Below are 27,276 nucleotides of genomic sequence, written 5' to 3'. Positions count from 1 at the left end.
TTTGTCAGGTCTACTGTAAATGCTTGATAATGTGTAGTCAACTGTTAAAAGTTAGGCTACATTGTTCCTGGAATTGAAAAATAAATGGTTTATGTCTTAGCTTTTTGTAAGTTATATTCTAACTGTTTGATGGCTGCTGTCTTGGGTTCAATCTCAATGCAAAACAGGCCTTGATACCTCTTTATATCTCTTTCTTTCTCTCTGTCTCTCTCTTTTTCACTTTCTCTAACACACACACACACACATTACACACACTCACTCTCTCTATGTTTTTTGTTGTATTCCAGGGGAGGACTTCTATGAGATGTCACCCTATGAGCTCCACGAATTCTCAGAAGAGTTTAGACACGCCTCCATCATCTCAGGTAGCCTACCGCTGGATATGTGTGTAGTCCATGTCTAATAAGGTAACAGGGTTGGTGTGCAGACCTGGGTTCAAAATTATTATAGTAAATGAAAACTGAAACTAAAATAATAACTCAAATTGGACAGATCATTTAGTAAACTAAAACATTTGAAAAATGAAAACTATACTTTGACTGCAAAACAAACTCAAAATAGAAAACATCCATTATGTGTAGTTTGATTGTTTTTTCTTCTAAACTTTGGGCAAAAATCAAATGGGGTTTTGAAGCAGTTTTTTTTCTAATGGGGTTTTCAAGCATCTGAATCTTGTGGGTAAATGCTGCCAGTAGATGCCGGTGTTTCAAATAGGCCTAGCTTGTGCATCACTATCACTAGCTATCACTAGCTAACAGGGAAGAAATATGAGGGTGAGCACGGAGCATGACTGGGCCAAGCTAGAGCAGCTTGTGACGTTTCTGGAGCCTTTAGAAAATCCACACCGACCACCATACTGACCAGTGACTGGGCCAATCTAGAGCAGCTTGTGAAGTTTCTAAAGCCATTGGCAAAATTTACACCGACTAACTTCAAACTGACAGCCAATCACTCTCTGATGTGGTGCCGTGCCTTCTCAACCTTGAGGCACACTTGCTGTCAACTACTGTTGCAAAACAGTTGGCGCAGGTCCTGCGACAGCACTTCGCATACACACTGAATCTTCTGGCAGCCAACTTCGATCCAACCCCTGCAGCAGCTTGCCTGATGGACTCAATTGTGTCTCTGGCACTTCGCTCAACAGAGATGGAGCCACTGAAGAGGCAAGCAGAGTCTTTTGTACTTCAGCAAATCAGACAGTACAGCCATGGAGTAGCAGGACCCCAGGAAGATGCCAGCGCAATGAATTCGGCAAGCATCTCGAACACAGTCCTTCAGAAATATAGCTTCCTCACATCGAAGATTGTGTCTGAGATCACTGTCCAGACGGAGAGTTAACCTGGCCAGGCATTAAGTGCCCCTTGTGAGCTATGGAAATACCTCAGAGGTAAAGGGGGTCATGTTTACAGAGTCACCTTCACCAGTTCTGGCAGGTAAGATTGGCTTTTTATCTAAAGCTGTGATATGTGGCATTGGATCTGGTTTCTGCCCTTGCATCCCAAGCGTTCGTGGTGAGAATATTTTCAGTCTGTGGACAACTGTCATCAGGCTTGAGAAACCGAGCAACCACCTCTCTGGAATGCATAGTTTTCTTGAACAGAAACATACACACACACACACACACACACACACACACACACACACACACACACACACACACACACACACACACACACACACACACACACACACACACACACACACACATAGACACACACACACACACACACACACACACACAGACTTTGAACTGATAGATTTGTGAAGAAGTGTTGTATTGCTTATGTTTTTGCTGTTGTTGTAGCTGTTGTTATTAACGCTATTTGAAGTGGTTAGTCAGTGATACATGTTTAATATTACATAAACATAACACATCAAACTTCATTTGTTGTTTTTTCCCCTCTCATTCTGTCAGATTAAGGTAAAGGTACTTGATTCTTCTAACATCTAATGCTAAAGTAAACAAAGAGTTTCCTTCCACCATATTTATTGCACCAGTCTAGGCACTTATCCTTTAAATCCAAGTCACATTAGGATTGATTTATAATTTAAACCTAACCAAACCTATTGTATGGAGTCCTCTAGTGGCCAAAAGCCTGTGTTAGCATGGGCAATGCCGTTAAGCACTTTCACCTTTTTGATTTAGTCAACATCCAACTTCATTGGCTGATCCCTCCTGATGACCCGGTTGACATAACTTAATGACCGGGTTGGAGTCGTGACAGCCGGGTCATCAAGAGGGATCAGCCAATGAATTTTACTTGAGAAGAAAATTTACTGTTTCAATATTGAGCTGGCCTCAATGGTGCTACCAATGCTCTCACAGATTCCATCATGACAGAGATATAGAGATGTTATGTCTATCCACTTCCATGATCCTGGCCCACTACCTTATGTATTACTGCTCTCCAGTGGCAAGAAGTAACATCCTCCCAAAAAACTATAGGCTTACAACACATAAATGGCTCTTAGCCTCCCATGCATAAGCTACTTTTTGTCCCTAACACTAACAATTGTTTACAGACAGATTATTTCACTTATAATTCACTGTATCACAATTCCAGTGGGTCAGAAGTTTACATACACTAAGTTGACTATGCCTTTAAACAGCTCGGAAAATTCCAGAAAATTATGTCAAAGCTTTAGAAGTTTCTGATAGGCTAATTGACATCATTTGAGTCAATTGGAGGTGTACCTGTGGATGTATTTCAAGGCCCACCTTCAGACTCAGTGCCTCTTTGCTTGACATCATGGGAAAATCAAAAGAAATCAGCCAAGACCTCAGAAAACAATTGTAGATCTCCACAAGTCTGGTTCATCCTTGGGAGCAATTTCCAAACGCCTGAAGGTACCATGTTCATCTGTACAAACAATAGTACGCAAGTATAACCACCATGGGACCACGCAGCCGCCATATCGCTCAGGAAGGAGACGCGTTCTGTCTCCTAGAGGTGAATGTAGTTTGGTGCGAAAAGTGCAAATCAATCCCAGAACAACAGCAAAGGACCTTGTGAAGATGCTGGAAGAAACAAGTACCAAAAGTATCTATATCCACAGTAAAACGAGTCCCATATCGGCATAACCTAAAAGGCCGCTCAGCAAGGAAGAAGCCACTGCTCCAGAACCGCCATAAAAAAGCCAGACTAAGGTTTGCAACTGCAGAAGGGGACAAAGATTGTACTTTTTGGAGAAATGTCCTCTGGTCTGATGTTTGGCCATAATGACCATCGTTATTTTTGGAGGAAAAAGGGGAAGGCTTGCAAGCCGAAGAACACCATCAAAACCGTGAAGCATGGGGGTGGCAGTATCAGGTTGGTGGGGTGCTTTGCTGCAGGAGGGACTGGTGCACTTCACAAAATAGATGGCAACATGAGGAATGAAAATTATGTGGATATATTGAAGCAACAGCTCAAGACATCAGTCAGGAAGTTAAAGCTTGGTCGCAAATGGGTCTTCCAAATGGACCATGACCCCAAGCATACTTCCAAAGTTGTGGCAAACTGGCTTAAGGATAACAAAGTCATGGTATTGGAGTGGCCATCACAAAACCCTGACCTAAATCCCATAGACAATTTGTGGGCAGAACTGAAAAAGTGTGTTACACCAGCTCTGCCAAAATTCACCCAACTTATTGTGGGAAGCTTGTGGAAGGTTACCCAAAACGTTTGACCCAAGTTAAAAATTGAAAGGCAATGCTACCAAATACTAATTGAGTGTATGTAATCTTCTGACCCACTGGGAATGTGATGAAAGAAATAAAAGCTGAAATAAATTGTTCTCTCTACTATTATTCTGACATTTCACATTCTTAAAATAAAGTGGTAATCCTAACTGACCTAAAACAGGGAAATTTTTCTAGGATTAAATGTGAGGAATTGTGAAAAACTGAGTTTAAATGTATTTGGCTGAGGTGTATGTAAACTTCCGACTTCAACTGTACATGTGTTAATCCCCACTAAAACGAATAAAAAATTTGTAAATCAAGTCTGAAAACTAACTGAAACTAAACTGAATTTCAAATAAAAATCTGAAAACGAATAGAAATAAAAACCCATATTAAATCACAAAACTATAATAACCTTAGCAATAATACATGGGCATGTGTTTTAACTATTTATTGTTGTGTACTTGAGTATTTACATTTTCTTTTCTCCCAAATACTTACTACCAAAATGTCTATGTAAGTAATTGAAATCCCCTGAATAGTATTAGAACCCAGGTGTGTTGGTCTGTGTGAGATTCTGACACGGAGGGACAGAATAGAACGCAAATATAGAAAGCTCAGCCCGCTGCTCCTATGTTGATTGAGATGAACAAACAGAAGCTATCTTCTGAATGTGTGTGTGTGTGTCTTTCTGTCTGTAACTGAAGCATGTGTGTGTGCGAGTCTGTGTGTGTATCTGTAACTGAAGCTATCCTCCATCCTGTCACGAAAGCTATTTTCTTTCCAATTTCTGTATGCGCAAGTTCACAATTCTCATTATTTAAAGCATTGAGAGGTAATCTGCAGCTTCTCTAGGAGACAGCTTCCCTGCAGAATAAATAACATTCACACACACACGAAGACCAAAGACTCCACCATTCCATTTGTACATGTGAAACAGAGTGTGTTTATATTTTATGACTTGTGTATACTCTCTCAGTTCATCAAAGATAAACACTCTGTCTGATGATTAATCATACTTAATTTGAACTTTTTCTCTCTGTTTCTGTATTTTACACAGATTCCTAAGCCTGTAAATGTCAGTAGGCTCCAGCAGCACAGTGTGTGTGTGTGTGTGTGTGTGTGTGTGTGTGTGTGTGTGTGTGTGTGTGTGTGTGTGTGTGTGTGTGTGTGTGTGTGCGTGTGCTTGTGTGTTTGTGTGTGTGTGTGTGTGTGTGTGTGTGTGTGTGTGTGTGTGTGTGTGTGTGTGTGTGTGTGTGTGTGTGTGTGTGTGTGTGTGTGTGTGTGTGTGTGTGTTTGTATTTGTGGACATGCAAGCGAGTATGTGCATGTGTGTGTGTGTTGCCTAGAGTGAGGTGATGACCTTATAGACAGAGGTAAAATGATCCTATCAGTCCGATTAGATTTGTAATAATCTCATGTGAAGATGCCCACTCATCCCTAGATTGTACTCTATCCACTTTCCATTCACCATGCAGATATCTGAGGCCTGAGACCTGAGGGAGGGAGAGAGAGAGAGAGAGAGAGAGAGAGAGAGAGAGAGAGAGAGAGAGAGAGAGAGAGAGAGAGAGAGAGAGAGAGAGAGAGAGAGAGAGAGGGAGAGAGAGAGGGGGAGAGAGGGAGAGAGGGAGAGAGGGAGAGAGAGAGAGGGAGGGAGGGAGAGAGAAATAGAGACAGACAGAAAGATGGATGGACAGACAGTCAGAGACAGAGAGATTAAGGGAGGTAGGAAAAAAGAGAGAGGGGAGAATAGGAGAGGGAGAGACAGATAAAATGAGAGGGATGGAAGCAACAAGAGAGGGAGAAGAATGCAGAGCAAGAGAGAGACAGATGGGGAGGGAGGGAGAGAGGGTGGGTGAGATAAGAGGATGATATAGAGGAGTGTTAAATAGCATGTGTAGAAGAAAGAGGAAGAAAAAGGAGTAGAACATTAAAGTATGTCTTAGACAAGACTGTTACCAATCGATTGGAGGGAAAGGCAGAGCGTGACAGAGAGAGTGTGTGTGTGTGTGTGTGTGACGAAGGACATTTTAGCAGACAACGGAGAAACAATTACCAACAAACACACTTATTTTTCCAAAACTCTGACTCAAATGTGTATGTAAAGCTCTGACTCAAATGTGTGTGTAAAATAGAGGGAGAGAAATAATGTGTGTGTGTGTGTGTGTGTGTGTGTGTGTGTGTGTGTGAATGCATGCTGTATTTCTCAGAAGACAGCTGCTTTGTTACAGATAGTGTGAGTTCAACTGTGGGATGCTTTAACTGTTTTTGCTGTTGGACAGAGAGTTGGATTGATCTGTGAGACAACCCCTTGTTATGAAGGTACAATTCCCTGTCATAATAGTGACATAACAAACATCATAAACAGTTATAACCTCTCAATTCAGGAGAAGAGAGAAGAGAAGAAGGCAAAGAGAGCCGAACAGAGGAACAGTAGAGAGGAGAGGACAAAAGGAGAAAAGAGGAGAGAGAAGGAAAGCAGAGGAGACAAAAAGGGGGAGGAGAGGAACAGAGAGGAGGCTGAGAGAGAAAGAGAAAAGGAGGAAGGAAGAGGGGATATAGTTACTTGTAGCTGTTCTGGCGGATAAACCGCAATTACCAGCTTAGTCATGCATCACAGTTTCAAATCAAATCAACACATTTTATTCACATCTTATTCACATTTTATTTGCATTCACCACATGCTTTGTAAACAACAGGTGTAGACTAACAGTGAAATTCTTACTTACGGGCCCTTCCCAACAATGCAGAGAGAAAGAAATTTGAGAAATAATAGAAAAGTAATAACACGTAATAATAAATACACAATGAGCAATGATACCTTGGCTATACCTTTGTGCACATGGTCATTGTCATGCTGAACCAGGAAATGGCCTTCCCCAAGGTTGGAAGCACAGAATAGTCTAGAAAGTCATTGTATGGTGTAGCGTTAAGATTTCCCTTCACTGGAACTAAGGGGCCTAGCTTGAACCATGAAAATCAGCCCCAGACCATTATTCCTCTTCCACCAAACTTTACAGTTGGCACTATGCATTGGGGCAGGTAGCGCTGTACTGGCATCCACCAAACCCAGATTCATCTGTCAGACTGCCAAATAGTGAAGCGTGATTCATCACTCCAGAGAACACGTTTCCACAGTTGCAAGCTACACATCACTCCAGCCGACGCTATGCATTGCGCATGGTGATCTTAGGCTTGTGTGTGGCTGCTCGGCCATAGAAACCCATTTCATGAAGCTCCCAGGTGAACTGTTCTTGTGTTACTTAACTTCCAGAGGCAGTTTGGAACTCGGTAGTGAGTGTTCCATTCTGTGAGCTTGTGTGTCCTACCACTTTGTGGCTGAGCCGTTGTTGCTCCTAGACGTTTCCACATCATAATAACAGCACTTACAGTTGACCGGAGAAGCTCTAGCAGGCCAGAAATGTCACCAACTGACTTGTTGGAAAAGTGGCATTCCAGTATGGTGCCAGGTTGAAAGTCATTGAGCTCTTCAGGAAGGCCATTCTACTGCCAATGTTTGTCTATTGAGATTGCATGTCTGTGTGCTCAATTTTATATACCTTTCAGCAACGGGTGTGGCTGAAATAGCCGAATCCACTAATTTGAAGGGCTGTCCACATACTGTTGAATATATAGTGTATGTACTGTACATATAACTATGAATAAAGTGACTAGGCAACAGGATAAGTAATAAACTGTAGCAGCAGCGTGTGTGATGAGTAGGGCTGTTGCGGTGACTGTATTACCGCAACACAGGCGATCACGAGTCATGAAGGCAGTCAAATTCCACGTGACTGTTTAGTCACGGTAATTAGGCTTCTCCAAGCTCTAATGCTGCTGATGGTCACAATGACCCTGTGCCTACCAAACTTGCTAACTGCCCGGTACTCAGCACTCTATTGTCCCTTTAATCACTCTGACATCAATGCAAATGTACTTGAAAATCTAATCAAACACTTCATGAGAGCCCATCAGCTCATGTTGCGCAACATTTCAATAGGATATGCAATTGCGCAAGAAAACAGAATGATGGCCTCTACTAAAAAGAGGAGGATCCGCTTTCTACAGGCTAGGCCTACTACATTTATTTTTCAACTTTCCTAATACTAAGCACATTGCTTATATTTACAACAGGAGTATAGCCTACCTGGCTGGCATGAAAATAAACCATGGAGAAAAGTGTCCTCCATTCGCTATTTAAGGGCATAGATGACATACATTTTTTCCCGCTGGCCCAGTTCTGATACTTGTGCATGATAATTGTCTATTCTAAATAAAAACTAATTTCACACATACACTATAATATTTAGTATATGTAAAGACAAGATTAAATCAAGAACAGTCTGATGAGTGACAATATTAGCCTATCACTTATGAATTATATATTATCACTTGTGAATGATGACCAGCATATGAAACAATGCCTTTTTTTGTGACTTTTTCTAATCATAGTCGAACACCTCATGTAGTCTAGCCCATAGGCCTATATGTTTTAATAAGGTTTGTATCACAACTAAAGTGGCCAAATAACTTCTTAAAATTAAGCACATTAATCCAATATACAAGGGGTGTAGAGTCTAACTGGCATACATAAGCAGCGCGTGAGTTTAAAATTTGGGGATAATAATTTGCACCATAAAAATGCACCTTTATAATAAAAGCATAATTGCATATGCGGTCACTTTTGATAATGGTGTTTTCAGCTAATGGATCATTCTCGCTTATAGCCTACTAGCATGTGCGCATTGCTGCGCTTATAATGTGAAGAAATAGCCTGATAGTTTGTCAACATTTTAAGCTAAACGTTCTGATCTGTTGCATCAGCCACATTGCGTAGAAAAGTGTTTGCTTATGCTAATGGTTGTATTAATTTAGGATCTATCCCATTCCAAAACTGTCCCAGACTATGTTTGGAATATTTATTTCTCACATAGAATAGAATAGGTCAACCTTTGTACTATGGGGGATAGTAGATTAACAAAGGCTAGTGCTTTTGCTGTTTGTTAGACCTACTCATCTTGTTGGCTGACGAAAGTAAATGGAAAAGTAAAAGTAAGTGGACAGTTCTTCCAGTATCTTCAATATGCACCTCGGAATTGGATAAGTATGACTTAGGTGGCTGGAGACTTTGACAACTTTTAGGGCCTTCCTCTGACACCGCCTGGTATAGATGTCCTGGATGGCAGGGAGATTGGCCCTAGTGATGTACTGGGGCCGTATGTAGCGCCTTGCCAAGCAGTTGCCGTACAAAGCAGTGATGCAGCCAGTCAAGATGCCTTCAGTGGTGCAGCTGTAGATTTTTTTGAGGATCTGATTGCCCATGCCAAATCTTTTCAGCCTCCTGAGAGGGAAGAAAGGCTACCGTGCCCTTTTTTACAACTGTTTGTATGTGTGGACCATGATAGATCCTTAGTGATGTGGACACAGAGGAACTTGAAGTTCTCAACCCGCTCCACTACAGCCCGGTCGATGTGATTGGGGGCTTGCTCGGCCCTCCGTTTCCTGTAGTTTGCCCTCCTTTATGTGCTTGTGTGTGTGTGTGTGTGTGTGTGTGTGTGTGTGTGTGTGTGTGTTTACATGTGTAATTGCATGCATGTGTGTGTTTGTGCATGCCTGTTGTGCTACCCAGCAACGTGCGCATTGTACCTTCTGAGTACAAGGGACTCTAGACATCAATCATTATTTTCTAAAATCTGATGGGGTTTGAATAGATTCCATGTCCAGATGTGTTTTTATCAGTCTGGTTCTAACAAGGTTCTTCTTTCATCTGACACATCATAGGTCTGTCTGTACAGTATACTGTAGGTCTGTCTGTACCATTACAAGCGTTGGTTTTTCCATCGGACGTTAGCATGTTAGCACGTTGGGCACACTGATTGGTGTCACCTCGTTAGTCAGTATGCGTTACAACTGTGCTGGTTTGTCATCTCGTTAGTCGGAAGGTGTTTCACCAGGTGATATTTAAGAGCGGCTGGCCCAGTGCTCCAGTTGTCTTGATAGATGTGGATTGTTAACACCTTTAGTTGGCTCTCCCTATTTGATTTATAAAAAACAAACCTTTATCTGATCTTCCGTGTTTTCGTTTTGCTCCACTTTTTGGTTTGCTTCCTGTCTTAAAGTTTGGTGTGGGTTTTTATTTTGTTTGCCTTTTCTTGGGCAAATTTAGTGGGTCTCATGGTGGGTGTCTTTTAGGTACCAGTTGTTGCTAGTCAACTTTCAGTGGACACCCCCATGAGTGTCTTTCAGAACTCCTCCTAGAATCCCAGCTGTTTTGTTTTGGTTGTTGTCAGTGACTATTTGTTAGTTCCAAACAAACCAATTGTTGGTTCCTTGATGGGGAACTTAAAAGTACAGTATACTGTAGGTCTGTCTGTATAGTATGTCTCTGCTCTGTTCTGTCCAGCTTCATCTATACATCTGTAATTCTCCATATCATTCCCTTTCATATTCTGCCCATCTCTCTAACTCTATATATGCGTGTGTATGTGGCTGTGGTCAGGCTAGCCAGCTGTGTCTACCCTGCTCTCAGGCAACTCTATTGATCTCTCTTCTTTTCCCCCTCCTTGTCCAATCCCTTCTCCTCTCTTTTTCCTCTCCTCACTTCTCTAGTTCCCCCCCTCTCCCAGTCTCCTCTTCCCTCACTCTAACCTTGTTAGATCATGCCTCGATACGATGTGTGTGTGTGTGTGTGGGGGGGGGGGGGGGTAAGTTGAGAGGCTGCCTGACTGCAGCACTTAAATTAAACATATGTGTAAGAAACCGTGTATGTGTGTAAGTGTGTGTATACAGATAATGTATGAATGCATACGTGTTTGTGTAAGTGTCCGTGTGTATGCCCCTGGTGCACGTGTGTGTGTGTGTGAGTGAGTGTTGGTGCATGTGTCTGTATGCATCCGAGTTCATGTGTGTGTGTATATGTCTGTGTGTGCCTGGGGGCAAGGCTTTGTGTGTAGATGCTGTAAAGGCTGTGTGAGAGAGAGATAACAGCCGACCTAGGGCAACACTCTAATTGGCCCATGCACTCACTCCAGATACTTCTTTCTCTCTCTGTCTCTCTCTCTCTCTCTGTCTCTCTCTCTCTGTCTCTCTCTCTCTCTCTCTCACTCTCACTCTCACTCTCTCACTCACTCTCACTTAGTTTATTACAGGAAAGAGAGGGGATGGGGGGAGGTGCGGAGAGCATAGGAGAGGAGATGATAGGGATGGAGAGGAGAGTAGAGGAGAGAGGAGGGGAGGAGCAGCAAGGTTGCTCAAGATCCACTTGTAAATCCAACATCCGTCCAGGTACCCAAAACCGGCCACTATGGGCAACGGTGAGCGCTATTACAATTAAGTAGGCTGGGGTTTTGCTAGGACGTTGTGGATGGGGTTGGTGGATGGACGTAAGCCGCGAGCTCCGCTTCAGGGGGTTGCACGTTCAATCCCAGTGATAGGCACCCATTTTTTTCTTCTAACACTATTCCAAACCTTAACCCTTAACTTAACTATTTGAAATGAATGCCTAAACTTCACTGTGGAGTTGTTTGTGTTTGAACCCTTTCCCAAAGGCACAGTGCAGTCAAAAACTACATTTCCTGTCTTTTATATACACTCACTGGCCAATTTATTAGGTTCACCACCCCATTCACAAAAATGGATGCTACAGAAAGTGAGTCAAGTGTCTGTGGCTTGCTATATAAAGCAGGCAGACAGGCATCAAGGCATTCAGTTACTGTTCGATTGAACGTTAGAATGGGCGAAACTAGTGACCTAAGCGAATTTGAGTGTGGTATGATTGTCGATGCCAGGAGCGCTTTTGCTCCACTTTTTGGTTCCAGAATCTGAGAAACGGCCACCCTCATGGGCTTTCCATGGACGACAGTGTCTAGGTTTTTACAGAGAACGGTGCGACAAACAAAAAATATCCTGTGGGCGAAAACAGCTCGTTGATGAAAGAGGTCGAAGGAGAATGGCAAGAATCGTGCAAGCCAAAATACGAGCCACAAACAAATAATGGAGCAGTACAACAGTGGTGTGCAGAACAACATCTCGGAACGCAAAACTTGTAGATCCTTGTCAGGGATGAGCTATTGCAGCAGATAACCACACCACATTCCACTCCTATCAGCGAAAAACAAGAAGAAGCGACTCCAGTGGGCACACGATCACCAAAATTGCCTGGAACATGACAGCGAGTTCAGTTTACTTAACTTCTTTGGGCTGCAAGCCCGAAGCCGGGCACAATATGACAACAGCCACTTCAAGTGCAGGGCGCGAAATTCAAAATATATTTTTTGAAATATTTAACTTTCACACATTAACAAGTCCAATACAGCATATGAAAGATAAACATCTTGTGAATCCAGCCAACATGTCCGATTTTTAAATGTTTTACAGCGAAAACAGCACGTATATTTACGTTAGCTCACTACCAAATACAAAGAAGGACAGACATTTTTCACAGCACAGGTAGCATTCACAAAGCCAACCTAACTAACCAAGAACCAACCAAACTAACCAAGAAACAACTTCATCAGATGACAGTCTTATAACATGTTATACAATAAATCTATGTTTTGTTCGAAAAATGTGCATATTTGAGATATAAATCAGTTTTACATTGCAGCTACCATCACAGCTACCGTCACAAATAGGACCGAAGCAGCCAGAGTAATTACAGACACCAACGTCAAATACCTAAATACTCATCATAAAACATTTCTGAAAAATCGATGGTGTATAGCAAATTAAAGACAAAAATCTTGTGAATCCAGCCAATATTTCCGATTTTTTAAGTGTTTTACAGCGAAAACACAATATAGCATTATATTAGCTTACTACAATAGCCTACCACACTACCGCATTCATTCATCAAGGCACATTAGCGATAGCAATAGGCACGTTAGTGATAGCGAATAAACCAGCAAAAGATATATCATTTTTGACTAACCTTGATAAGCTTCATAAGATGACAGTCCTATAACATCAGGTTATACATACACTTATGTTTTGTTCGAAAATGTACATATTTAGAGCTGAAATCAGTGGTTATACATTGTGCTAACGTAGCATCTTTTTCCCAGAATGTGCGGATATTTTTATGGCACTCAACTATTCTGACCAAATAACTATACATAAACGTTACAAAAAAATACGCGTTGTATAGGAAATGATAGATACACTAGTTCTTAATGCAATCGCCGTGTTAGAATTCTAAAAATAACTTCATTACGACATCCAGCTTAGGTATAGCGAGAGAGTACCCAAAATCTGGGCGCAAACGACTATTTCACATGTTCGACAGATATATGAAATAGCATTATAAAATGGGTACTTTTTTTGACGATCTTTCATCAGAATGTTGTACAAGGGGTCCTTTGTCGGGAACAATCGTTGTTTGGATTTAGAATGTCCTCTTCTCCAGTCAATTAGCACGGAAAGCTAGCAAAGTGGCGCGAAGCACTCCTTCCTGAACAAAGGCACACAACGCAACACGCCTAACGTCCCGAATAAATTTCAATAATCTAATAAAACTATATTGAAAAAACATACTTTACGATGATATTGTCACATGTATCAAATAAAATCAAAGCCGGAGATATTAGTCGTCTATAACGACAGCTGTACAGAAGGCAAAACCAGGCCCCTTCACGCGCTCTCCAGAAAACAGGAAACTGGTGACACGTCATACAAAGAGCTTTTGTTCGACCCCAGCTCAAGTTATTCACTCCGTTTCTTTACTCACTGCCTGTCGACATCTAGTGGAAGACGTATGAAGTGCATCTATACTAATAAATATCAAGGACATTAATAGGCAGGCCCTAGAACAGAGCATCGATTTCAGATTTTCCACTTCCTGTCAGGAAGTTTGCTACAAAAGGAGTTCTGTTTTACTCACAGATATAATTCAAACGGTTTTAGAAACTAGAGAGTGTTTTCTATCCAATAGTAATAATAATATGCATATTGTACGAGCAAGAATTGAGTACGAGGCCGTTTGAAATGGGTACCTTTTATCCGGCTACTCAATACTGCCCCTGCAGCCCAAACAGGTTAACCTGATGAGGACAGGGGGCGCTGTTGTCACTTTGGGGGAAAAACGTGCCCAATTTAAACGGCCTCGTACTCAATTATTGCTCGTATAATATGCATATTATTATTACTATTGGATAGAAAACACTCTCTAGTTTCTAAAACCGTTTGAATTATATCTGTAAGTAAAACAGAACTCATTTGGCACAAACTTCCTGACCAGGAAGTGGAAAATCTGAAATCGATGCTCTCTTCTGGGTCCTGCCTATAAATGGGCATGATACCTATTAGTATACATGCACGTCATACACCTTCCCCTGCGCTGAACTTAAGGATGGGAATGATGATGGTGTCTTAAGAATCGTTGACAGACATGTTCTCCACTTGGTTCTGGCTACTCAAGCTACTGACTGGGGTCATTGTCAAATATTTCATGACTTTGTCGATCAACATGTTCTTAAATCGGCGATCCTTCCCAGCCAGGAACTCCTCCCACGTCCAGGATCCTTTACCATTCAGGATGTCCTCCCACGTCCATTCCTCCTGACCACGCTGCTTGGTCTTTTTGTGGTGGGGAGTTCTGTAACGACTCTTGTCGGTTGAAGAAGGAGACCAAGGTGCAGCATGGTAGGCGTTCATGATTTTTAATAAAACTGAACACCGCAACAAAATAACAAAGTAGAAAAAACCAAAGCGAACAGTTCTGTCAGGCAACAAAACAGCTAAACAGAAAATAACCCCACAAAACCCAAACGGAAAATCACAACTTATATAAGATCCCCAATCAGAGACAACGATAGACAGCTGCCTCCTATTGGGAACCACACATGGCAAAAACAACAAAGAAATAGAAAATATAGAATGCCCACCCTAATCACACCCTGACCTAACCAAAAATAGAGAAATGAAAGGCTCTCTAAGGTCAGGGCGTGACAACCATGTATGTGAGGTGTATCCTTTGTTTCAATGTAGATTTGTTTAAGACTACCAAGAAAGACTCTGTGTGACCCTGATTTAGCAAAATGCAGTAAATGGTTAAGACCACAAGTGACGTTTTTATTGCTCAATCTAAACGGTGCTCTGTGCTGAAATAAGCAATTATCGAGATATTAAAGTGTCACCAACAAAATACGTAAACAACAGGCCTATAGCAAATGTAGCATATTTAAGGCATTCATTTTCCACACGCAAATAGAACTTTTCATTGGTACTAAAAGAAATGCCACTCAATGAGGGCAGCATTTATTTGTAAACTTGAAGCAATGAACCCAATCAATCCTCCATGACAACAAAGTTATAAATAACAGAGTAGGTTAATAAATCTTTAATTTTTGGGTTACTTTCAGGTAAAATAATTTGACAAATCTATATTCTCATATTTCCAAGTCCTGTTCTTGAAGATCAAGGGGTATAAAATAATTGGAATGACTGGAAGTCTGCCACACTTTGTTTTTTAAATGTATTGAAGTAGAAAGCAATGGGTTAGAAGATGCCTACATAACCCATATTGTAAAATGCAACATCCATTTATGGCAAGCTATGTAAACTCTAACATTGATTTATCCTGCAATTGGTAATATTCATCTTTGTCTTCTTCTAACGTCTCTTAAGGGGAAAGTAATATAAAAGTACCTGAAAGTAATCAGATTACATTAGTGAGTTTGGACAGGTAACTAGCAACTGTAAAGGAATACATTTAGAAAGTAACCTAACCAACCCTGTTGATTTTAATCTAACCTGTGTCTTCTTGTTAAAAGGCCTTGTCTATCTCTTAACCTTTACCGCTCCAGCGTTCCGCCAGCGGAACTCCTCCCACATTCCACTGAAAAGGCAGAGATCGAAATTCAAAATATATTTTTTAGAAATATTTAACTTTCACACATTAACAAGTCCAATACAGCAAATGAAAGGTACACATCTTGTGAATTCAGCCAACATGACCGATTTTTAAAATGTTTTACAGCGAAAACAGCACGTATATTTACGTTAGCTCACCACCAAATACAAAGAAGGACAGACATTTTTCACAGCACAGGTAGCATTCACAAAGCCAACCTAACTAACCAAGAACCAACCAAACTAACCAAGAAACAACTTCATCAGATGACAGTCTTATAACATGTTATACAATAAATCTATGTTTTGTTCGAAAAATGTGCATATTTGAGATATAAATCAGTTTTACATTGCAGCTACCATCACAGCTACCGTCACAAATAGGACCGAAGCAGCCAGAGTAATTACAGACACCAACGTCAAATACCTAAATACTCATCATAAAACATTTCTGAAAAATCGATGGTGTATAGCAAATTAAAGACAAAAATCTTGTGAATCCAGCCAATATTTCCGATTTTTTAAGTGTTTTACAGCGAAAACACAATATAGCATTATATTAGCTTACTACAATAGCCTACCACACTACCGCATTCATTCATCAAGGCACATTAGCGATAGCAATAGGCACGTTAGTGATAGCGAATAAACCAGCAAAAGATATATCATTTTTGACTAACCTTGATAAGCTTCATAAGATGACAGTCCTATAACATCAGGTTATACATACACTTATGTTTTGTTCGAAAATGTGCATATTTAGAGCTGAAATCAGTGGTTATACATTGTGCTAACGTAGCATCTTTTTCCCAGAATGTGCGGATATTTTTATGGCACTCAACTATTCTGACCAAATAACTATACATAAACGTTACAAAAAAATACGCGTTGTATAGGAAGTGATAGATACACTAGTTCTTAATGCAATCGCCGTGTTAGAATTCTAAAAATAACTTCATTACGACATCCAGCTTAGGTATAGCGAGAGAGTACCCAAAATCTGGGCGCAAACGACTATTTCACATGTTCGACAGATATATGAAATAGCATTATAAAATGGGTCCTTTTTTTGACGATCTTTCATCAGAATGTTGTACAAGGGGTCCTTTGTCGGGAACAATCGTTGTTTGGATTTAGAATGTCCTCTTCTCCAGTCAATTAGCACGGAAAGCTAGCAAAGTGGCGCGAAGCACTCCTTCCTGAACAAAGGCACACAACGCAACACGCCTAACGTCCCGAATAAATTTCAATAATCTAATAAAACTATATTGAAAAAACATACTTTACGATGATATTGTCACATGTATCAAATAAAATCAAAGCCGGAGATATTAGTCGTCTATAACGACAGCTGTACAGAAGGCAAAACCAGGCCCCTTCACGCGCTCTCCAGAAAACAAGAAACTGGTGACACGTCATACAAAGAGCTTTTGTTCGACCCCAGCTCAAGTTATTCACTCCGTTTCTTTACTCACTGCCTGTCGACATCTAGTGGAAGACGTATGAAGTGCATCTATACTAATAAATATCAAGGACATTAATAGGCAGGCCCTAGAACAGAGCATCGATTTCAGATTTTCCACTTCCTGTCAGGAAGTTTGCTACAAAAGGAGTTCTGTTTTACTCACAGATATAATTCAAACGGTTTTAGAAACTAGAGAGTGTTTTCTATCCAATAGTAATAATAATATGCATATTGTACGAGCAAGAATTGAGTACGAGGCCGTTTGAAATGGGTACCTTTTATCCGGCTACTCAATACTGCCCCTGCAGCCCAAACAGGTTAACCTGATGAGGACAGGGGGCGCTGTTGTCACTTTGGGGGAAAAACGTGCCCAATTTAAACGGCCTCGTACTCAATTATTGCTCATATAATATGCATATTATTATTACTATTGGATAGAAAACACTCTCTAGTTTCTAAAACCGTTTGAATTATATCTGTAAGTAAAACAGAACTCATTTGGCACAAACTTCCTGACCAGGAAGTGGAAAATCTGAAATCGATGCTCTCTTCTGGGTCCTGCCTATAAATGGGCATGATACCTATTAGTATACATGCACGTCATACACCTTCCCCTGCGCTGAACTTAAGGATGGGAATGATGATGGTGTCTTAAGAATCGTTGACAGACATGTTCTCCACTTGGTTCTGGCTACTCAAGCTACTGACTGGGGTCATTGTCAAATATTTCATGACTTTGTCGATCAACATGTTCTTAAATCGGCGATCCTTCCCAGCCAGGAACTCCTCCCACGTCCAGGATCCTTTACCATTCAGGATGTCCTCCCACGTCCATTCCTCCTGACCACGCTGCTTGGTCTTTTTGTGGTGGGGAGTTCTGTAACGACTCTTGTCGGTTGAAGAAGGAGACCAAGGTGCAGCATGGTAGGCGTTCATGATTTTTAATAAAACTGAACACCGCAACAAAATAACAAAGTAGAAAAAACCAAAGCGAACAGTTCTGTCAGGCAACAAAACAGCTAAACAGAAAATAACCCCACAAAACCCAAACGGAAAATCACAACTTATATAAGATCCCCAATCAGAGACAACGATAGACAGCTGCCTCCTATTGGGAACCACACATGGCAAAAACAACAAAGAAATAGAAAATATAGAATGCCCACCCTAATCACACCCTGACCTAACCAAAAATAGAGAAATGAAAGGCTCTCTAAGGTCAGGGCGTGACAACCATGTATGTGAGGTGTATCCTTTGTTTCAATGTAGATTTGTTTAAGACTACCAAGAAAGACTCTGTGTGACCCTGATTTAGCAAAATGCAGTAAATGGTTAAGACCACAAGTGACGTTTTTATTGCTCAATCTAATTTGTGCTGAAATAAGCAATTATCGAGATATTAAAGTGTCACCAACAAAATACGTAAACAACAGGCCTATAGCAAATGTAGCATATTTAAGGCATTCATTTTCCACACGCAAATAGAACTTTTCATTGGTACTAAAAGAAATGCCACTCAATGAGGGCAGCATTTATTTGTAAACTCGAAGCAATGAACCCAATCAATCCTCCATGACAACAAAGTCATAAATAACAGAGTAGGTTAATAAATCTTTAATTTTTGGGTTACTTTCAGGTAAAATAATTTGACAAATCTATATTCTCATATTTCCAAGTCCTGTTCTTGAAGATCAAGGGGTATAAAATAATTGGAATGACTGGAAGTCTGCCACACTTTGTTTTTTAAATGTATTGAAGTAGAAAGCAATGGGTTAGAAGATGCCTACATAACCCATATTGTAAAATGCAACATCCATTTATGGCAAGCTATGTAAACTCTAACATTGATTTATCCTGCAATTGGTAATATTCATCTTTGTCTTCTTCTAACGTCTCTTAAGGAAAAGTAATATAAAAGTACCTGAAAGTAATCAGATTACATTAGTGAGTTTGGACAGGTAACTAGCAACTGTAAAGGAATACATTTAGAAAGTAACCTAACCAACCCTGTTGATTTTAATCTAACCTGTGTTTTCTTGTTAAAAGGCCTTGTCTATCTCTTAACCTTTACCGCTCCAGCGTTCCGCCAGCGGAACTCCTCCCACATTCCACTGAAAAGGCAGAGATCGAAATTCAAAATATATTTTTTAGAAATATTTAACTTTCACACATTAACAAGTCCAATACAGCAAATGAAAGGTACACATCTTGTGAATTCAGCCAACATGACCGATTTTTAAAATGTTTTACAGCGAAAACAGCACGTATATTTACGTTAGCTCACCACCAAATACAAAGAAGGACAGACATTTTTCACAGCACAGGTAGCATTCACAAAGCCAACCTAACTAACCAAGAACCAACCAAACTAACCAAGAAACAACTTCATCAGATGACAGTCTTATAACATGTTATACAATAAATCTATGTTTTGTTCGAAAAATGTGCATATTTGAGATATAAATCAGTTTTACATTGCAGCTACCATCACAGCTACCGTCACAAATAGGACCGAAGCAGCCAGAGTAATTACAGACACCAACGTCAAATACCTAAATACTCATCATAAAACATTTCTGAAAAATCGATGGTGTATAGCAAATTAAAGACAAAAATCTTGTGAATCCAGCCAATATTTCCGATTTTTTAAGTGTTTTACAGCGAAAACACAATATAGCATTATATTAGCTTACTACAATAGCCTACCACACTACCGCATTCATTCATCAAGGCACATTAGCGATAGCAATAGGCACGTTAGTGATAGCGAATAAACCAGCAAAAGATATATCATTTTTGACTAACCTTGATAAGCTTCATAAGATGACAGTCCTATAACATCAGGTTATACATACACTTATGTTTTGTTCGAAAATGTGCATATTTAGAGCTGAAATCAGTGGTTATACATTGTGCTAACGTAGCATCTTTTTCCCAGAATGTGCGGATATTTTTATGGCACTCAACTATTCTGACCAAATAACTATACATAAACGTTACAAAAAAATACGCGTTGTATAGGAAGTGATAGATACACTAGTTCTTAATGCAATCGCCGTGTTAGAATTCTAAAAATAACTTCATTACGACATCCAGCTTAGGTATAGCGAGAGAGTACCCAAAATCTGGGCGCAAACGACTATTTCACATGTTCGACAGATATATGAAATAGCATTATAAAATGGGTCCTTTTTTTGACGATCTTTCATCAGAATGTTGTACAAGGGGTCCTTTGTCGGGAACAATCGTTGTTTGGATTTAGAATGTCCTCTTCTCCAGTCAATTAGCACGGAAAGCTAGCAAAGTGGCGCGAAGCACTCCTTCCTGAACAAAGGCACACAACGCAACACGCCTAACGTCCCGAATAAATTTCAATAATCTAATAAAACTATATTGAAAAAACATACTTTACGATGATATTGTCACATGTATCAAATAAAATCAAAGCCGGAGATATTAGTCGTCTATAACGACAGCTGTACAGAAGGCAAAACCAGGCCCCTTCACGCGCTCTCCAGAAAACAGGAAACTGGTGACACGTCATACAAAGAGCTTTTGTTCGACCCCAGCTCAAGTTATTCACTCCGTTTCTTTACTCACTGCCTGTCGACATCTAGTGGAAGACGTATGAAGTGCATCTATACTAATAAATATCAAGGACATTAATAGGCAGGCCCTAGAACAGAGCATCGATTTCAGATTTTCCACTTCCTGTCAGGAAGTTTGCTACAAAAGGAGTTCTGTTTTACTCACAGATATAATTCAAACGGTTTTAGAAACTAGAGAGTGTTTTCTATCCAATAGTAATAATAATATGCATATTGTACGAGCAAGAATTGAGTACGAGGCCGTTTGAAATGGGTACCTTTTATCCGGCTACTCAATACTGCCCCTGCAGCCCAAACAGGTTAACCTGATGAGGACAGGGGCCGCTGTTGTCACTTTGGGGGAAAAACGTGCCCAATTTAAACGGCCTCGTACTCAATTATTGCTCGTATAATATGCATATTATTATTACTATTGGATAGAAAACACTCTCTAGTTTCTAAAACCGTTTGAATTATATCTGTAAGTAAAACAGAACTCATTTGGCACAAACTTCCTGACCAGGAAGTGGAAAATCTGAAATCGATGCTCTCTTCTGGGTCCTGCCTATAAATGGGCATGATACCTATTAGTATACATGCACGTCATACACCTTCCCCTGCGCTGAACTTAAGGATGGGAATGATGATGGTGTCTTAAGAATCGTTGACAGACATGTTCTCCACTTGGTTCTGGCTACTCAAGCTACTGACTGGGGTCATTGTCAAATATTTCATGACTTTGTCGATCAACATGTTCTTAAATCGGCGATCCTTCCCAGCCAGGAACTCCTCCCACGTCCAGGATCCTTTACCATTCAGGATGTCCTCCCACGTCCATTCCTCCTGACCACGCTGCTTGGTCTTTTTGTGGTGGGGAGTTCTGTAACGACTCTTGTCGGTTGAAGAAGGAGACCAAGGTGCAGCATGGTAGGCGTTCATGATTTTTAATAAAACTGAACACCGCAACAAAATAACAAAGTAGAAAAAACCAAAGCGAACAGTTCTGTCAGGCAACAAAACAGCTAAACAGAAAATAACCCCACAAAACCCAAACGGAAAATCACAACTTATATAAGATCCCCAATCAGAGACAACGATAGACAGCTGCCTCCTATTGGGAACCACACATGGCAAAAACAACAAAGAAATAGAAAATATAGAATGCCCACCCTAATCACACCCTGACCTAACCAAAAATAGAGAAATGAAAGGCTCTCTAAGGTCAGGGCGTGACAACCATGTATGTGAGGTGTATCCTTTGTTTCAATGTAGATTTGTTTAAGACTACCAAGAAAGACTCTGTGTGACCCTGATTTAGCAAAATGCAGTAAATGGTTAAGACCACAAGTGACGTTTTTATTGCTCAATCTAAACGGTGCTCTGTGCTGAAATAAGCAATTATCGAGATATTAAAGTGTCACCAACAAAATACGTAAACAACAGGCCTATAGCAAATGTAGCATATTTAAGGCATTCATTTTCCACACGCAAATAGAACTTTTCATTGGTACTAAAAGAAATGCCACTCAATGAGGGCAGCATTTATTTGTAAACTCGAAGCAATGAACCCAATCAATCCTCCATGACAACAAAGTCATAAATAACAGAGTAGGTTAATAAATCTTTAATTTTTGGGTTACTTTCAGGTAAAATAATTTGACAAATCTATATTCTCATATTTCCAAGTCCTGTTCTTGAAGATCAAGGGGTATAAAATAATTGGAATGACTGGAAGTCTGCCACACTTTGTTTTTTAAATGTATTGAAGTAGAAAGCAATGGGTTAGAAGATGCCTACATAACCCATATTGTAAAATGCAACATCCATTTATGGCAAGCTATGTAAACTCTAACATTGATTTATCCTGCAATTGGTAATATTCATCTTTGTCTTCTTCTAACGTCTCTTAAGGAAAAGTAATATAAAAGTACCTGAAAGTAATCAGATTACATTAGTGAGTTTGGACAGGTAACTAGCAACTGTAAAGGAATACATTTAGAAAGTAACCTAACCAACCCTGTTGATTTTAATCTAACCTGTGTCTTCTTGTTAAAAGGCCTTGTCTATCTCTTAACCTTTACCGCTCCAGCGTTCCGCCAGCGGAACTCCTCCCACATTCCACTGAAAAGGCAGAGATCGAAATTCAAAATATATTTTTTAGAAATATTTAACTTTCACACATTAACAAGTCCAATACAGCAAATGAAAGGTACACATCTTGTGAATCCAGCCAACATGACCGATTTTTAAAATGTTTTACAGCGAAAACAGCACGTATATTTACGTTAGCTCACCACCAAATACAAAGAAGGACAGACATTTTTCACAGCACAGGTAGCATGCACAAAGCCAACCTAACTAACCAAGAACCAACCAAACTAACCAAGAAACAACTTCATCAGATGACAGTCTTATAACATGTTATACAATAAATCTATGTTTTGTTCGAAAAATTTGCATATTTGAGATATAAATCAGTTTTACATTGCAGCTACCATCACAGCTACCGTCAAAAATAGCACCGAAGCGGCCAGAGTAATTATAGAGACCAACGTGGAATACCTAAATACTCATCATAAAACATTTCAGAAAAATGCACCGTGTACAGCAAATGAAAGACAAGCATCTTGTGAATCCAGCCAATATTTCAGATTTTTTAAGTGTTTTACAGTGAAAACACAATATAGCATTATATTAGCTTACTACAATAGCCTACCACACAACCGCATTTATTCATCAAGGCACGTTAGCGATAGCAATAGGCACGTTAGCGTTAGCGAATAAACCAGCAAAAGATATTAATTTTCACTAACCTTCATAAACCTTCCTCAGATGACAGTCCTATAACATCAGGTTATACATACACTTATGTTTTGTTCGAAAATGTGCATATTTAGAGCTGAAATCAGTGGTTATCCATTATGCTAACGTAGCTTCTTTTTCCCAGAATGTGCGGATATTTCTATTAGACTCTCACCTATTCTGACCAAATAGCTATTCATAAACATTACAAAAAAATACATGTTGTATAGGAAATGATAGATACACTAGTTCTTAATGCAATCGCAGTGTTAGAATTCTAAAAATATCTTCATTACGACATAAGGCTTATGTTATAGCGAGAGAGTGGCCAAAACCTGGGCGCAAAACTACTCGGTTCGACAGATATATGAAATAGCATCATAAAATGTTTCCTACTTTTGCTGATCTTCCATCAGAATGTTGTACAGGATCGCACACGGGGAGATTGGCGGAGTCAGGGTTTAGACCTGAGTCCCGTGCTTACCGTGGGGAGCATGTGACCGGTCGGGCACTGTGTTATGCGGTGATGCCCACCATGTCTCCAGTGTGCAGTCAGAGCCCGGTGCGCTATATTCCAGCTCCCCGCATTGGCCGGGCTAGAGTGGGCATTCAGCAAGGACTGATTGTGCCGGCTCAGCGCTCCTGGCCTCCGGTGCGTCTCTTCAGTCCAGCATATCCTGCGCCAGCTCTACGCATGGTATCCCCAGTTCGCAAGCACAACCCAGTGGGGCCTGTTCCAGCTCCCTGCACTTGCCGTGCTACAGGGGGGATTCAGCCAGGACGCTTTGTGCCAGCTCTATGATCCAGACCTCCAGTGCGCCTCCGCTCTATGCACTATGCCTCCAGTGCACCTTCATAGCCTAGTGCGTCCCGTGCCAGCTCCCCACACTCTCCGAGCTAAAGTGGGTATCCAGCTAGGACGTGTTCTGGCAGCTCCCCGCACCAGGCTTCCAGTACGTCTCCTCAGTCCAGTGAGACCTGTTCCGGCTCCACGTACAAAGCCTCCAGTGATAATCCATGGTCTGAAGCCTCCAGTGATGATCCAAGGCACGAAGCCTCCAGTGATAATCCATGGCCCAGAGCCTGTAGTGAAGATCCATGACACGAAGCCTCCAGTGATAATCCATGGCCCGGAGCCTCCAGTGATAATCCATGGCACGAAGCCTCAAGTGATGATCCATGGCCCGGAGCCTGTAGTGATGATTCATGGCACGAAGCCTCCAGTGATGATCCATCGCCCGGAGCCTGCAGTGATGATCCATGGCACGAAGCCTCCAGTGATGATCCAAGCCCGGAGCCTGTAGTGATAATCCATGACACGAAGCCTGCAGTGATAATCCATGGCCCGGAGCCTCCAGCGATAATCCATGGCACGAAGCCTCCAGTGATAATCCATGGCACGGAGCCTCCAGTGATAATCCATGGCACGAAGCCTCAAGTGATGATCCATGGCCCGGAGCCTGTTGTGATGATCCATGGCACGAAGCCTCCAGTGATGATCCATGGCCCAGAGCCTGCAGTGATGATCCATGGCACGAAGCCTCCAGTGATGATTCATGGCACGAAGCCTCCAGTGATAATCCATGGCCCGGAGCCTCCAGCGATAATCCAGGGCACGGAGCCTCCAGCGACGGTTCCAAGTCCGGAGCCTCCAGCGACAGCCCCCAGTCCGGAGCCTCCAGCGATGGCCCCCAGTCCGGAGCCTCAAGCGTCGGTCCCCAGTCCGGAGCCTCCAGCGACGGTTCCCAGTCAAGAGCGTGCAGCGACGATCTACGGTCCGGAGGTCCCGGCGACGATCCCTGCACCGGAAAAGCCACCGAAGTGGGGGAGCTGAAAGCGGAGCGGGGTCTGCGTCCCGCACCGGAGCCCCTACCGAGAGTAGATGCCCACCCGGAACCTCCCCTATTAGTTCAGGTTTTTATTTTTTTTATTTTTTTTATTTCACCTTTATTTAACCAGGTAGGCAAATTGAGAACACGTTCTCATTTACAATTGCGACCTGGCCAAGATAAAGCAAAGCAGTTCGACACATACAACAACACAGAGTTACACATGGAGTAGAACAAACATACAGTCAATAATACAGTGAAAAGTAAGTCTCTATACAATGTGAGCAAATGAGGTGAGATAAGGGAGGTGAAGGCAAACAAAATATATATAAAAAAATAAATAAAAATATAAAAAGGCCATGGTGGCGAAGTAAATACAATATAGCAAGTAAAAAACATTGGAATGGTAGATTTGCAGTGGAAGAAAGTGCAAAGTAGAGATAGAAATAATGGGGTGCAAAGGAGCAAAAATAAATAAATGAATACAGTAGGTAAAGAGGTAGTTGTTTGGGCTAAATTATAGATGGGCTATGTACAGGTGCAGTAATCTATGAGCTGCTCTGACAGCTGGTGCTTAAAGCTAGTGAGGGAGATAAGTGTTTCCAGTTTCAGAGATTTTTGTAGTTTGTTCCAGTCATTGGCAGCAGAGAACTGGAAGGAGAGGCGGCCAAAGGAAGAATTGGTTTTGGGGGTGACCAGAGAGATATACCTGCTGGAGCGCGTGCTACAGGTAGGTGCTGCTATGGTGACCAGTGAGCTGAGATAAGGGGGGACTTTACCTAGCAGGGTCTTGTAGATGACCTGGAGCCAGTGGGTTTGGCGACGAGTATGAAGCGAGGGCCAGCCAACGAGAGTGTACAGGTCGCAGTGGTGGGTAGTGTATGGGGCTTTGGTGACAAAACGGATGGCACTGTGATAGACTGCATCCAATTTATTGAGTAGGGTATTGGAGGCTATTTTGTAAATGACATCACCGAAGTCGAGGATTGGTAGGATGGTCAGTTTTACAAGGGTATGTTAGGCAGTATGAATGAAGGATGCTTTGTTGCGGAATAGGAAACCAATTCTAGATTTAACTTTGGATTGGAGATGTTTGATGTGAGCCTGGAAGGAGAGTTTACAGTCTAACCAGACACCTAGGTATTTGTAGTTGTCCACATATTCTAAGTCAAAGCCGTCTAGAGTAGTGATGTTGGACAGGCGGGCAGGTGCAGGCAGCGATCGTTTGAAGAGCATGCATTTAGTTTTACTTGTATTTAAGAGCAATTGCAGGCCACGGAAGGAGAGCTGTATGGCATTGAAGCTCGCCTGGAGGGTTGTTAACACAGTGTCAAAAGAAGGGCCAGAAGTATACAGAATAGTGTCGTCTGCGTAGAGGTGGATCAGAGACTCACCAGCAGCAAGAGCGACATCATTGATGTATACAGAGAAGAGAGTCGGTCCAAGAATTGAACCCTGTGGCACCCCCATAGACCCTGCCAGAGTCCCGGACAACAGACCCTCCGATTTGACACACTGAACTCGATCAGAGAAGTAGTTGGTGAACCAGGCGAGGCAATCATTAGAGAAACCAAGGCTGTCGAGTCTGCCGATGAGGATGTGGTGATTGACAGAGTCAAAAGCCTTGGCCAGGTCAATGAATACGGCTGCACAGTATTGTTTCCTATCGATGGCGGTTAAGATATCGTTTATGACCTTGAGCGTGGCTGAGGTGCACCCATGACCAGCTCTGAAACCTGATTGCATAGCGGAGAAGGTATGGTGGGATTCAAAATGGTCGGTAATCTGTTTGTTGACTTGGCTTTCGAAGACCTTAGAAAGGCAGGGTAGGATAGATATGGGTCTGTAGCTGTTTGGGTCAAGGGTGTCCCCCCCTTTGAAGAGGGGGATAACCGCAGCTGCTTTCCAATCTTTGGGAATCTCAGACGACACGAAAGAGAGGTTGAAAAGGCTAGTAATAGGGGTGGAAACAATTTCAGCAGATAGTTTTAGAAAGAAAGGGTCCAGATTATCTAGCCCACCTGATTTGTAAGGGTCTAGATTTTGCAGCTCTTTCAGAACATCAGCTGACTGTATTTGGGA

At 41.5% G+C, this 27,276-nt stretch overlaps 1 protein-coding gene across 1 annotated transcript in view; it reads left to right on the top strand.

Moving 5' to 3' along the window:
* The window catches only part of LOC129818235 (GDNF family receptor alpha-2-like), a 93,381-nt gene that overhangs the window by 13,716 nt on the left and 52,389 nt on the right, over positions 1-27,276 (top strand). Inside the window, exon 3 of the mRNA XM_055873977.1 lies at positions 288-365. Within this exon, the coding sequence (XP_055729952.1) occupies positions 288-365 (78 nt within the window). The remainder of the gene's footprint in view (positions 1-287; positions 366-27,276) is intronic.

This window comes from Salvelinus fontinalis, chromosome 21 (genome assembly GCF_029448725.1).
Source record: "Salvelinus fontinalis isolate EN_2023a chromosome 21, ASM2944872v1, whole genome shotgun sequence".
Taxonomy (NCBI): domain Eukaryota; kingdom Metazoa; phylum Chordata; class Actinopteri; order Salmoniformes; family Salmonidae; genus Salvelinus; species Salvelinus fontinalis.
Note: the sequence above shows the minus strand (reverse complement) of the source record. Positions and strands in the feature narration are given on the sequence as shown.